General features: G+C 40.3%; 1 protein-coding gene across 2 annotated transcripts in view; it reads right to left on the bottom strand.

Moving 5' to 3' along the window:
* The window catches only part of LOC113032039 (nuclear factor of activated T-cells, cytoplasmic 1-like), a 60655-nt gene extending 57534 nt beyond the window's left edge, over nucleotides 1-3121 (bottom strand). The window contains exon 1 of one of the 2 annotated variants that reach the window (XM_026184684.2): nucleotides 2583-3121. In XM_026184684.2, coding sequence (XP_026040469.1) covers nucleotides 2583-2703 — 121 coding nt within the window. In that variant the 5' untranslated portion in view covers nucleotides 2704-3121. Of the gene's footprint in view, nucleotides 1-604; nucleotides 773-2582 lie in introns of those variants that run through there. The other variant, XM_026184685.2, reaches the window with a different exon arrangement.
* Between the last annotated feature and the right edge of the window lie 12201 nt (nucleotides 3122-15322).

The following is a 15322-nucleotide window of genomic DNA, read 5'->3' as shown; positions in this document are numbered from 1 at the left end:
ACCGGTACACACATAAACAGAGGACAAGTGCAGGCAGGTACACAAGGAAATCACGTCCAGTGCAACAATATAGAGCCCAGATAGCTTGGAAGGCAGGCATGCCTCTTCAGTTAGCCTTGACACGGGTGGCTGCTGTGTCAACAGTTGTAAACCTCACGCCTGCCTTTTATTGATAACGTCAATGAGGGTAAAAATAGCTACAGAAATAAAACCATTCAGTCTGAAACCCAGCAAAGGGCATTCCCCTCTCTGAACCATTCGATATTTGTTAACCACAATACTGCGTATCACATGAAATGACAGATCTGTCACACAACATAAAATATGTGGGTAGGCAAGGTAAAATTAGCTTATGAGAGTCTATTTTCAGAGGTAGTAACACTACGTGCGCAGGACATGTATTCCAGGAGATGCGCATGTATTGTGACAGAAACCCAAACTAAATTGAAGTCGTCCTTTTGAAAACTATAAGAGACACTTATTCACTAAACCTACAGACTTGGAAAAGTTACTTTTTATACGGGGTTAGAAGAGGCTAAATGTCAAACCCCTTTAGAGCCTACTTCACAGAATTACAATGTCATAATAGTAGATCAGTACGCACCTTTCTCCCCTTCCTTCTGGACACTTTGGCTGTACTCAAAAATGTAGTTGAAATCAAACTCTTGCTCTTCATGCTGAAAACTCATTTCTGCACCACTCATCGTAGTCTTTCAAAGTAAGGGCGAGTGAGCATTCAGCTCAGTCTTCGCCGATGCTCTTTTTCTCTGGTTTGAACAGATGATAATCTCCTGCCCACTCTAGCCCTTGTGACACACCTCCTCAGTTCAGGCCTGACTGACTTTGCTTACAGTTGCGGCTGTTTTTTTTCCCCCCTTCCTTTTGAATGTGTGTGATCAGTGCACTGCGCTGCAGCACACTTCACTTCTTCTAACACCCACTCAAACACACTAGGGCTTTCACTCTTGTTTGCTGCATGATCTTGAAACTTGGCTTTTCCGGGTGACACGCATCACAACTGCCGAATAACAAAATTGGGAAAGCAGATCAGATTTTGTTGGGGTGAAGCGAGTAAAAGAGAAATCAAAATGAGTCACTAACAAGAGGCAGTGCCTCCCCGGTTGTTTGCAATGTGCTGAAAATGCAGTGCAAGCAGATTTAATTTGAAAACACAAATTATAGCGTGCTCTCTTTGCACTCCCCAATTTTTTTCCAATTATGCTATTGTGATCAAAACACATTCTCTCCCTACAACCAAACTAGTCTGACTAAAGAATGGACGGGTTTATCCGCAGGCATTGTGGTCTAGGCTGGGCTAAGAGTGACGGGACCTCATAGAGAGATAGGTGGTCGCCCACAAAAGTCATCTGCAGCCTCTGGAACTAAGAACTCTGGGGCCACTTATCGCACATGGCTGAGTATGCGCTATGGCAGAACACCAGCATGGTCTCTGTGTGTGTGTTTGTGTGTGTCTGTGTGCTTGCGTTTGAGTGTCTGCGTGTCTGAGTTTATGTGTGACACTAAAGCAGCCCTCGCCACACTGCTGGAGCTGTGTGTGGTTAAGCACGTCTCCTTGTCAAGCAAGCTACCCCAACATCCCTGCATGCACAGATCACAGTGCTCCCTCTTACTCACAAACACATGTATATACACGCACATCTGTTACAAATTATAAAGCTTAGTATCAAGGGACTGAACTGAATAATAATACCGCCTGCACCCGTCCCTCTCTAACCTCAGAGACAAAATTAAATTCCTGAAATCCACCAAAAGCCAGTGATATCACCACTATGAATTAAGGCTATAAGTGACTTGTGATCAGATTTTGCCCTCTCACTCTGAATCACAAAGCTATAAATAGAGAGTTTGCTTTTGATTGCATGGGAAAGTAAATAATATTTAGCAGCCTCTGAGCTATCTGACCCTGAACTTTAACATCTCACTTGGCTCATTTGGAGAAAAATTTCAATTTTTTATTTATTTATTCATTTTAAAAAAGGAAGTAAAGTAGAGAAATTGACATGAAGATCTTAACAAAGACTGCAGGTGACAGCAACAGTGTAACCCCCATCATATTTCACTGCACATAATGAGAAGCACCTGCAAAGATAGCTGGAGACACCTAATGGTGTGTATGTAAACTGAGCTTATCTGCTTCTTGTGTATTACTTGCGTGTTATTTTGTGCGTTGTTTTTTTAAAATAGAACAAGGGGAGGTAAATCGTGACACCATCAAAAAGGCCAAAACGTTTCTTTAGAATTTGATATTTTTAGCTTGTTATAATTAAACATATTTACCAAAACAAACGCTTAGACAATAATTTAAGACGTCTATAAATTTGCAAACGTAAAATATGAGGGTATAATGCAGTGACAGCTCTCAGTAATCTTATCTCACAGAAGGATTAACCCCGAGTTTGCCCTGATGCGCTCTCCATTTTTGCATTAACTGCAGCACCTGGTGTCAATACATCTTTAAATTAAAAAAAAAACAGCTAAAGCGAGGTAATACATATGTATACATATATGTATGTATATAGGGGTACAGTGCTGGTGATGCGCAGTCATGTAGGGTTCTTTACCTTCTTCTGCAGACTTCATATCGGCGGCGAGAGAAGTAAGTAACTGGAGTCCTCGCTCCTTGCCGGTTGCTGCTCCAAAGCTGAACTTGGAAGCGACGCTCAGGCAAAAGGTATCCTGCATTCAACAAGCGATGCGCAACTTTCACCGGCTGCGAGGCTGTAATGTGCAACGAGAGTATTCAAAACACCACTGATTCTCTAGACAAACCACTAAACAGGAGCATATTTCGCAAAAAGACTCGTTGGAAATCGAGTGTACAACTTTGAACCACACGGCGATGGACTGCGCACCAAAGGAAACGGGAACAGCGGGTTAGGAGAGGCGCGCAGGTACGGCTGCTAAAGGTGAGTTTTGCTCTCTTCGACCCAATGGAGGTTTTAAAGAATGTCCACAGGTCTGTGACGCAGAGCGGTTTTTTCGGAGGGGCCGGCTCCGGTGCTTTTAAAGTTGGAAAACACCCTCCGTCCTCCCGTCAGTGCGCCGCCCATTGAGGGTTGACGCTGCCGGCTTCTGCAACCTCCTGGACCGCCTGATGATGTCTTTCATCCTGGGATCCCAGCGGAGGAGGTGGGAGGTGTGTGTGTGTGTGTGTGTGTGTGTGTGTGTGTGTGTGTGTGTGTGTGTGTGTGTGCGTGAGAGAGAGAGAGAGAGTGAAAGAGACTGAAAGCCCACACACAAGGTTAACGTTAAGTCAACAAGAGGTCCGTTCTTCACATTTTTATGATAAAATTAGCCAACAAAACAATCGCAGCGAGTATTCATTTCCTTCAGCTGCTGGAGGCTCAGATTGTTTTCGAGGGATTTCAGAAGTTTTCTTCTTCTTACTTAAATCCCACTGTAGCCCCTCTTATCAGCAAACCACATTGGGTAGTTCTCCACTGTTATCTGTCATGACGACATACAGTCTTTGTCCCATGTTTTTCTATGGATAAACTTGCTTTACTTGTGAGATGTTACCTAAGTTTGGGTAGTGGAGTTGATGGGTGTATCCTCAACAGTTCATATTGTAGGCTATATATATTCATGTGATTATTATGGCCTTTCCCATTTACATTGGCAGTCAAGTTATTTTGATCATTAGAACATTTACTTAATATCCATTTTCTTCTTAAAAAAAAATATAATAAAAACAATATCACATCATTTTCAAAAAAATGTTTGCCAAAATCTTGTTTAATCTAAGTGTAATCTGTTGCATATTGCTTATATTATTTAAATGTATGTTGTAATTTTGTTATTTTCTTGTCATTCTTTGAAAGTCCTAACCAGTTCCTACAGATATTTACGTGACAGCACAGTGGAACAATGATGTAACAACCAGTGAGAGGTTTTTTCTTACAACAACGGAGAAATAAATAACTTTTTGTTACCTAATTATTTAAAATTACTTTCTGTGTCAAATTAAATCCAAGTGGTAATAGCAGTGTTCAGGTTTGATGCAGGTGCCCTAGGAAAATCTACGTATTTCTCAGTAACCTGGTCACTGCTTAGTAGTCATTGTTTAAAAAATACATATTTTTAAATTTTTTTATTATAATTTTCCACATAGATAAATATTATAGTGCACCATATTACTTTAAATTACATTCTTCCGAAATTATTACTCATTTTATAGGTACTGTATTTCATAGATGCTATGCTGAGAAGAACCATGTGGTAAATGTTGGGACATTTTTTATATAAAAACTACCAGAACTTAGCAAAGCAATTTACAGAGAGTTTACTGGGTAAATCACCGCTCATTAAAAAGCAGTGAAAGTTTTGTATTTAAATCACCACCATTATATCACAGAATTCAGCAACATCAATGACGTTGTTGCTGAATTCTGTCACAGACTTTAGGTCAGTTATCTCTGACTTCCATGTCTTCTTAATCTCTAGTAATCAGGGGTTGCATTTAAATGAAATAATAGCCAGCAGAATTTCACTCTGGACACTACACGGGTATTTGTTCCAAAACTCACAACAATTGACTTTGTAAGCACAACCCAGGTGTCCAGTTCAGTGTCTCTAATCATCTAAGATGAAAGATGATGATGTCTTAGAGAAAGCTGGCAGATACAACCACCTGTTTGTCAAAGCAGTCACAAACTTAATTATGTATAACTTTAAAGCTTAAGCCTTAGACATTTCAATGTAAGCATCTAATCAATTGTAAAGACAAGGAGTGCATATAGGATAGTGATATCACTGTGTGTTGGTGCCATGGGCATGTTTAGCAATGCCTTGGATGAACTCTCCTCTAAGGTTTCTTTACTGATGGAGCAGGAAAAGCATGTTTTCCACTGTGTTTGTTGCATGTTTGACTCTGTTGGTTTGTCTTCTTGTCCGTCAGCAACGTTGTGCAAAAGCAACCGAACAGAATTCCATGAAACCTGATGAAGAGGTGGCACGTGGCAAAGGAAGAACCCATTAAATTTTAGTGAGACTCCAGATCAATTTCTATAAAACAGACAGGGCATTGGTCTTGGCATGAGGATGCACTCTACAAGAGTCTCTCTAGCTCCTTTTGAATTAGGTCCAGTTTTTTTTTTTTTTTTTTTTTAAAGACTCTGAATCTGAAATGTAGCTGGCAAGCTTGAGGATGATCACACATAATCAGAAGCAGACTGTCTTTTGGGAGCAGGCAGGCATGGTGTGTGGACGCGGGGGGGTGGGGGGGGGTGGCATGTGTAAGCAGTCTGCACGAGGGGAAAGTAATAGTACGCTCTGTTTTCTTTGCCTGCAGTAGCTCTCTGGCGTCAGCTGCGGCTTGGCTGATGAGCATGTGTGAGCTCAAAGATGAAAAAGAAGAATCACATAGTTCGGGAGACGAATTATGATACAAACCAGCGGTAGGAACAAAAAAAAGGAGCTGCATAACTGATTGGCACTGTCAGTGGCATGGAGCTACGCAAGTTGTTGAACAGCTTTAAAGCGACTGTGGTGGGGCACAGTTCAGTGGCAGTCAACAGGCTTATCTTGATGGATTCCGTGATACTGAGTGAAGTGTCATTAACTGCAGTCTGTCAACAATAGTCAGAGTTAGTCAGAACATCAATAGTGACAGACAATATAGCCTTCGGGTTATTAGGCAGTCTATAAATCATGGTAAAAATCTCATGAATCTCATCATGTGTGCATTTATAGTAACTATACCTAATTATAAGTAACTTTCACTTTTTGGTAAATACTATTTCATGAGTTTGACTGTGTCTCTCTCAGCAGTGTAACCGATGCCCAGATTTACAGTTTTTTCTGAATGCTTAAACCCTAACTGTGATTCCTGTAGCACAATCTCTAAAACTATTCAGACTTACAGCAAAACCACTCACTGAGTTTGCAAAACTAAAAGCACAAAAACTGCTTTGCACTCAGTTTGCAATTTTGTAACACACACTTTGCAAAACTGTAGGCACAATTCACTGCACAACACTCAATTACCAAATTTCCAACACACTCCTAGCAAAAGTATACACATGTATGGCTATCATTAACACTAATTTGCCAACTGTCTGGCACACTTTCACATGTGAAAACTTTCTTAGATAATTAGTTCACTTTGCAATCAGCCTAAGCACTATAATACAGGTAAGCTGTGTGTGCGGAGTACAATGGAGGGAGCAGAAAGAGTGAGAAGTAGAGGAGGCCGAGGAAGAGGACGTGGAGGTGAAGAAGTAGGATGAAGAGGACGACAAGGACAAGGAGGAGCAAGAGGAAGACGAGGAGGAGGGAGAGGAAGATGAGGAGGGGGGAGAGGAAGGGTAGGAAGAGTAAGAAATAGAATTGCTGATGACATCAGAGCTACAATAGTGGACCATGTAATCAACCGTGGAATGACCCTGAGGGTAGCTGGCCAACGGGTCCAGCCTAACTCGAGCCGCTACACTGTAGCAAGTACCATAAGGACATCTTGAAATGAGAATCGGTTAGTACAGTCACTTCGCACAAAGATTTGTAGCACTGCCGTATGCCAATGAGAAACACACCAATACCATTGATGTAAAAATACTGAAATTGTTACTTTACAGAATTGCTAGATGACCAGATGCTGGGGGCAGAGGAAGCATGTTCACTGCAGACCAAGTAACCCATATAGTCATTATGGCGATTGCAAATAATCCTATACTTGGAAATAAACACTTGTGTTTGTTTTGATGTACTTGAAGTTTGGATCCCTCTATGCTTATGGATCTATGACAGAAGTATGAGCTCAAACTGACATACAGTAGCCTACCTTGTGCACAGAGAAAGCAAAAGCCAGATGTGTTTTGTATTCATACCATCAGTGTGCAGTTGGTGCATTGTGTGCTTAGTAGATGATGGCTTGTGTGTACTGTTTGATACGGAAACACCATTTTTATGAAGGTGTGAAGAGTTAATCTAGCTGTGTTTGCTTTTGCAAGAGAACTACAATGTTTTGATTATTGAGTGACAGGTTTTCTTATTTGTGTGAAGAGTTTTGCAAAATTAGCCAATAGTTACAAAAAATGTGCTTAAGCAATCAGAAAAACTGTAAGTACCCACTAGAGTTTAAGCATAAATGAGGTCAGATCTTTATATCATAAAGATCTATACTTGTTCTCTGTTCACTTGCCAAAAATAAACCCTGTGGTTCTGCTTATTTTTCAACAGAAGCTCAAATCCATATTTGTCACTGGGCTAAATAAGTTTGCAGAGTGTTTAAACTTTGTCTATTAATGCTACCATGTCAAAAAAGGAGTACTCAATCTAGAAAACATTTGAAGAAGTTGCCTTCACTTTGCATTTTTTTTGGAAAAGTACGATTATACATTATAGAGTTCATACATCTGGCCCTGCGACACTGCACGCACTGAGCAGCCGCAACAGGTCTGCAGAGAGCATTAGAGAAAAAGCACATCTTGCGCTCAGATTTATGAGTGGCCTGCGCCTCGCTCGTGTATTTCATAGAAAATGACAATTTCTTGTGTCCTTGTAAACACACAGATGCTGCTTTTTACATTTGCACAAACTAACTTGTTGCCAGTGTATTTTGTTTTGCTTTTTCCTCCATTAAAAAAAGAAATAAATCAAAGGTATCAAGATCAGGAGCGTTCAGTGCAGGGTACAAATTCCACTCCTGTTTCCTCCTGGTTTCTTGTGTTTGCTCAAGCTTCGGTGTGGCACAGAACTGTAAAGAGCCGGAGCCTATTTGTCGGTGCTGCTGCTGATATAATAAATGACATGAGTGGCTTTTGTAGCCGAGTTCTCTACGTAATGCCAGCTGCTATAATGTTTACTACTAGTGGTTTGGCCCAGGAGTCAGGCTACATCTCGGCATGTTGAGAATACTTTTTTTTTCTTAGAACTCGCCATAAAAGATTTACACTTAAAAGACAGACCAAAAGTTAACAGGTATAAATAAACTCATCCGAGGCTTTCCAAGCGCTGGGCTTAGCCTTGTCATATTTGTTTGTCTAGACATCAGGGATGCTACCACTGGGGGAAAAAGGGGGAGCCTGAAGCAGATGTTACAGTTTTTTCTGAATGCTTAAACCCTAACTGAGATTCCTGTAGCACAATCTCTAAAACTATTCAGACTTATAGCAAAACCACTCACTGAGTTTGCAAAACTAAAAGCACAAAAACTGCTTTGCACTCAGTTTGCAATTTTGTAACACACACTTTGCAAAACTGTAGGCACAATTCACTGCACAACACTCAATTACCAAATTTCCAACACACTCCTAGCAAAAGTATACACATGTATGGCTATCATTAACACTAATTTGCCAACTGTCTGGCACACTTTCACATGTGAAAACTTTTTTAGATAATTAGTTCACTTTGCAATCAGCCTAAGCACTATAATACAGGTAAGCTGTGTGTGCGGAGTACAATGGAGGGAGCAGAAAGAGTGAGAAGTAGAGGAGGCCGAGGAAGAGGACGTGGAGGTGAAGAAGTAGGATGAAGAGGACGACAAGGACAAGGAGGAGCAAGAGGAAGACGAGAAGGGGGGAGAGGAAGATGAGGAGGGGGGAGAGGAAGGGTAGGAAGAGTAAGAAATAGAATTGCTGATGACATCAGAGCTACAATAGTGGACCATGTCATCAACCGTGGAATGACCCTGAGGGTAGCTGGCCAACGGGTCCAGCCTAACTCGAGCCGCTACACTGTAGCAAGCACCATAGGGACATCTTGAAATGAGAATCGGTTAGTACAGTCACTTCGCACAAAGATTTGTAGCACTGCCATATGCCAATGAGAAACACACCAATACCATTGATGTGAAAATACTGAAATTGTTACTTTACAGAATTGCTAGATGACCAGATGCTGGGGGCAGAGGAAGCATGTTCACTGCAGACCAAGTAACCCATATAGTCATTATGGCGATTGCAAATAATCCTATACTTGGAAATAAACACTTGTGTTTGTTTTGATGTGTTTGAATAAACACCAGTACTTGAAGTTTGGATCCCTCCATGCTTATGGATCTATGACAGAAGTATGAGCTCAAACTGACATAGCCTACCTTGTGCACAGAGAAAGCAAAAGCCAGATGTGTTTTGTATTCATACCATCAGTGTGCAGTTGGCGCATTGTGTGCTTAGTAGATGATGGCTTGTGTGTACTGTTTGATACGGAAACACCATTTTTATGAAGGTGTGAAGAGTTAATCTAGCTGTGTTTGCTTTTGCAAGAGAACTACAATGTTTTGATTATTGGGTGACAGGTTTTCTTATTTGTGTGAAGAGTTTTGCAAAATTAGCCAATAGTTACAATAAATGTGCTTAAGCAATCAGAAAAAACTGTAATATGGACGTAGACACTAATAAGATGCATAAACTCAGAAAATTGTTGCTTTTCTGGGTGAATCTTTGTGATACACAAAACTCAAGGCTACAAACCCAAGCACTTCCCTCGTAGCTGCACAGTTAATCCTCTCCTTTTACAACGTATAATTCATGTTTGACATATCCGGAGAAATGTGCACACTGGCATTTTGAGTTCCCTACACTATTATTAAGTATTTTCTACGTTTTTCTATGAGCCATAACTTGAATCGGGCTGCTTTTAATAGCCGTAAATGCTCATTTGTGTGCGCTGTGTTGATACAAGTTTATTACTCAGCCGTAATAAACTGCAGCATGAGTGGCAGTTACCACATTCGCAGACATGGTTACCAGTCATCTCTTGATTTTTTCTTTCTTTGTCTAACATGAATGAGTATGCTGTTAAATGAAGAAGTCTGTGGTTAATGAAGCCCAATTTGTGAATGGCTGCGGTCAGTTCCATACTTTGTTATGAGCACACATACACAAATCGTACGCACTTCCCCACTTCTCCTTTTCCTTTGATAGTACATACACCCATGGAAATGCATAGTTGTGCACTCATAAAGGAGAACTGCTTGGAGCTATCTTAGGCATGTCTGGACACCGCTGTATGTTTAGCTGCTTTTTCCCCCCCCAGAGATTCCCCTTATGAACAGGAAGTAGCATAAATGTCTGGCTTGTAAGCCAAAGAAGCAAGGCTGTCATTGTCACAAGGCCATTGACTAAGTTTGAGTGTTTGTAGAAAATCAGGAAGAAGCAGTGCGAGGCCGGCACTTTATCACTTTGTTTACTTGCTATTCTGGACAAAGATCTTTATAGCCATATGTCTCTGCTACCATTGTTGCTGTGCTATCATAAGTGGGATTAATACACCACTTAAAATGATTGCTACCTACTTAGTGCTGCACATCTTGCAAGTCAATTTATGAGACTATATTGCTTTTAAGAAAAGACAACAGAAACTCCAATGGGAAGGGGGGGAATTTTTAAACTATGATAATGTTCTTCTTCTTTGTTATTGTCTAGATTGAATGTGGCTCTATGGGGCTGAAATATGTGAACTGTGTTTTGCTAGCTAATGATCTATTACTGCGCTCCGTCAGTGCTGTTTTCTCTGCGACTGCTTTTGCTGACGGTGAAAGTTGTGATAAGAGCCCCGCCACGGGTACTGTATCTTACCCACATGTGTGGCTAATTCAAAACCTGTGGCCAATAACAGTTTCTATAGGTCAAAGGCGCACGGCCTATGAGACAATTTTCCTACACAGATAATAACACAGGCAAGACATCTGACGAGAGCCATATTGTCAGTTTCAAACAAAACAGTATGATGCAAGCGCTGCCTTTTTTAAAATTTTACTTTTTCTATCCTCAACCAAAATGTGTATCCATTCAGTTTTGTTGCAATCCCAGTAATGGTTATGGGATTATGAGGGCGGATGGTTTCATTTTTCTAGCCTATGACTGTCACATCGAGGACCATTACCGTGATTTAAACACAAGCGTATATGCCAAGGCCATTTTTACTGCAGGGCTCTCCAACTTGGCTGCTCTACATTAAAACACATTTATACAGTCCAGCACAGCCAGGGTTCTGGTTGTACGAAAGGGTCACTCACAAATCTGAGTTTGATCTCGGTGCGTCTTGAATCATCCTGTCGACTAAATGCTGAGAGATGATTTGTCACAGGCAGTCACTGTTTCCATTGTTATTCTATTTAACTTGAAGATGACAGGAGAAGATTTTTTTATGCGACACATTGATCATTCTAATTGCATGCATGTTTGGAATCAACAAAGAAAAATGAGTACTCTGCAAATGTGGGCAGTATTGAATAAATGCAAGCAATAAAAAAACAATCATTGCACTCATTTCTTTTTTTCCGCTCCTTTTCATATGCTGATTGCCACTATTTGATGGATAATTCATTAAACCTGAGACTGCATGATGCTGCATTTGTAAGTCAGGATCAGTCATTGTTCCCACTGCCAGAGATGCTTTGTTACCGTCCCTACAAAATTTGGGATGACAATTCTGGAACACTGATAGGACAGAAATTAGATCATACCACGCAACTCATCCGAAAAGGTTTTTTGGAAAAATGCATGAGAAGACATCGCCCTCATCCTTCCATTAATTATGAAGTGCATGAAGCCAGGTGAGCCAGACTGTAGAGGATTTATTTTGGCTTTATCTAACTACGCCTCTATTTAAATAACATTATTGGAGGTCACTTTGTCAAGCCAAGAATTAGTGTAACATTTATAAGAACACAAATAGTTTTTGTTGTTTTTTAACTTTTATGTTGATAGACTGGCATCCTTTATTTCCAGGTTTAATGCTAGGCTAAACAGCCTAGCAGCTATAGTAAATGTGAAGGAATGCATAGATTTTTAATTTTTAACAGTATTTTCATATGTTTTACAGCTTTTCCTGTTAATGAAGCCTGCCCAGCCTCATTGCCTTTCATATTGCATTAAAGTAATTAACTAACAGATAAACAAATTAAGGATAGAAAAGCTACTGTTTTTCCAAATATTAATCAACTGACTGTAAAAAAAAATACCCCCAACAAAAATCGAATTAAAAAAATCTTTATAGTAAATTAACAAAACATTAAATTTTATAATTACAGAGCAGTCTGTAATTTCACAAATGTATCATATTGTTTCACTGGTTCGGCCCATTTAAGATCACTTAACATCAACTTTGTCTGTATGTGGCCCTCTATGTAAAATGACCTTGACATCCCTGGTCTATACAGTATCTTTCTCTTGTACATTTCACTGCTATTATTTCCAACACAGAGGTGAACATGGTCATTATTTGTTTCTCTAATCATTTCCGCCTAGGAACTCGGGACAGTGTTGGGAGAGGTCAGACTGCTGTCAGAGGTTGCCCTTTGTCACATACACTGCAGGACATAGTCAGTATGAGCCTCACCAATGGCTGTAGGCTACTTTGTTTGGCTTGTGTGATGGTGATCACCAGTTAGGGCATGCAAGGGACAGGACGCTCACTCACTGTAAATTCTCCAGGCCTGGTCAAGTCCTGGAGAATTTTACACAGCCTCTTGTTTCTTATTAGGTTGCAGATTTTTTGTGATCTTCCAAAAAAATCACTGGTATTAATAACGTGATGGACATGAAATCCTAAGAAACTCTCAGACTTTGGCATCAACAGGCCAATGTCAAGCCAGTTTACTCATTGAGTCTAACAGCGTACATGCTAACTATCAGGAGAACAATACAGTTGACCTTTAATGCATATTCAGAGGTATGAATGAAAGAGGCTTTCGTGCACAGACCCAGAGAAAGCGTGACACGGATCACCTCCACTGCTGTTTCTGTGATTCTGTGATCTGTCCTTGGCGTTGGTATTGACATGTCATAAAAAGATTAAAAATAGCTAGATCCTGGCTTACAGTGCTGCAGCAAGTCACAACCTTGTTCCAAGATCGGACGACTGTCATTCTAACTCTGAGAGTCAAGAAAAATAACTCCTGCTGGGCACTTACAGTGAGGGGGTGAACTGAAATACCAACCTTGTCTTCTTCCTATATTTTTTTCTCTCCTTTTCCTGTCTCTAGTCAGTGCCCTTCCTTTTTGATGGGATCCCCTCTTCTGTTTCCTGCTGTTTTTGTTAGTTGCTTAGAGACCAGAGCAGCTGTCCAGTTTGAGAGGAGTTTTTTTCTTTTTACTGGTGTGATTTGAGAGGTTAGAAGGTTACAAGGTCAGCAGATAGATGTTGAAGATAGATGCTGAGGGAATCTGAATAACATTATTCATTTCGGAGTATGGTTGATGTATTCCTACATACCCTGATTTCCTCTACACCTGTGTCTCACTGCTTTAAAACTGCATAAGTTAGTGTATCTGCATTAAAATGGGTGAAATTACCTTGAAAGTGACTCGAAAAGTAGTCAATCTTGTAATGAAACCAATGTGAACTTATAACCTAACTCTGTAGAGCCCCTCAGTTCCTTACCTTGTTTCAGCTCATTGCTTTGCGACCTGCTACACTGCCATTTTGGGTCAGTCTTACTACTCTCATCAGCTTTATTTACAGCCACCACAAACACCTGTTGTCACCTGCAGCCTGCAAACACCTGCAAATCTGATAAGCCCACCATATGCAGCCTGTCCTGCACAAAACACAAAGCCCAGACATCATCTCTGAAAAGTTTTCATGCCTCCAAAACAATCCACAAGACCTAGTTAGCTTCTTTATGATAGTGTAAGAAAATTTACCATAACCATTATAACTGACTGTTTTAGTAATAATCCTTTTGCCTTCAGTAATCTTTGCTCAGCATGTACCTGCTGTGGCCATAAGCATTGTATCATAAAGGCTATTTCAGGCTATTCAGTTTACATGCTAAAACATCTTTGTATACTGGGTGCAGTATAAGCTTTTTTATTTTATTTTGTATCTTTATTTTTGAATGTAGAAAGTTCATCTTGACCGAGCACACATAGCTTTTCATCCTCCATCAATGTATTTTTATGCAGTTGTTTATGTGGATCAGGCGGTAGAGCAGGTCATTTATTAGTCAGAAGGTTGGTGGTTCGATGTCTCCAATCTGGGCGCCAAAGGATTCTTGGGCAAGATACTGAACTCCGAGTTGCTCCTGATGCACTCATCGGAATGTGAAAGTTAGATAGGAAACACTTGGATGTGGAAAAAAAGTGTTTGTTTGAATGAATCAAAGCTGATTTCTCAAGTAGAGTAGAAAAGCGCTATACCAGCCATTTACCATTCATTTGAATTGTCTTTAACTTGAATCCAAGTTTTGGCTTCTTACAAAGTCCCCTCTCTCATTGTTGCTTATTTTTCCTTTGACAAACTTTTATTACACTGTAACTTGTTGATAAACTGATGTAAACTGCCACTTGTTGATAAACAAAATTCACATTAGAAATTTCACAGAAACCTCTTTCAACCATTAATAATTGTACACAGAGTCTCAGCTAAGTTCTGTTAACAATGCAGTGTGATTCACACTTTACTATTAGTCAGCCATCTCTTTGATTCACCCCCATCTGGCTGTGATATGAGTGGGCCTCATGTGTCACATGAGGAATAGGCTACATAGTGTGATGTTTAAGTGCTGGAGGAGTTCAGCGAGGCTTGACCTTCACGAGCCCCACATGATGGCACTGGTAGATGCCAGGTTTAGAAATCAGGTCTTTGTTCTCCTTTTAACTCTCCTTACAAGGTTTAACAGCAACCACAGACACATTTAAAAGTACGTGTACAATGTGCATGACACAAGCCAGATTAGAATGTGTGCATCCGGATGAAAAACTCATCAGGTCAGAATGACTCATGGGTGGCTGAATAACCACGAACATATTCACAGACACATCAACTGCAAATGGGGGGAAAAAAACTTTGTCTTCCCTGTCAGTCGATTGTTTTTTCACCATTAAAAGTACTTTGATTAAACCCGACCTAAAAAAAAGTGCCTAACTCAGGGAGAAAATGTGTTGTGGGTCGTTCTGAAGTCATTCCCTTTCCAACCTGCAGCCTCAAGTGTCTCCCAGGTTTCAGGGAACTTGATCTGGTAGTTTGTTTTTCACTTGAATGCTGCAGTGGTATTCCTGACCTCAGACAGTGATCCCAATCAGAAGGAATACCCTGATGCTGCAGTTTGGGCCCTTTTTTTTTTTTCTGAAACCAAATAGTATAATCGTGTAATGAGGGATCCCTCTCCAGGAAACATAGTCAAGTAGGAAAACTGGCTGCTGTTCCTGCTGATAACTTGCATGGGTTACTATAAAAGCACAATTTCAGTAAGTAATAGTTTCACTTTACAAATTACCGAAGGATCTGGGATTAATTTTTTGGTTTTTAGTTGTGGGTGCCAAGGTTACAGTCATATTTGCTTTACCCACAGTACAAATCAGCATTTTGAGTTAGAACAATGTCAGACTCTTTTTCTTTTTCTTTTATGTTT

The sequence above is a fragment of the Astatotilapia calliptera genome, chromosome 11, assembly GCF_964374335.1.
Source record: "Astatotilapia calliptera chromosome 11, fAstCal68.1, whole genome shotgun sequence".
NCBI lineage: Eukaryota > Metazoa > Chordata > Actinopteri > Cichliformes > Cichlidae > Astatotilapia > Astatotilapia calliptera.
Note: the sequence above shows the minus strand (reverse complement) of the source record. Positions and strands in the feature narration are given on the sequence as shown.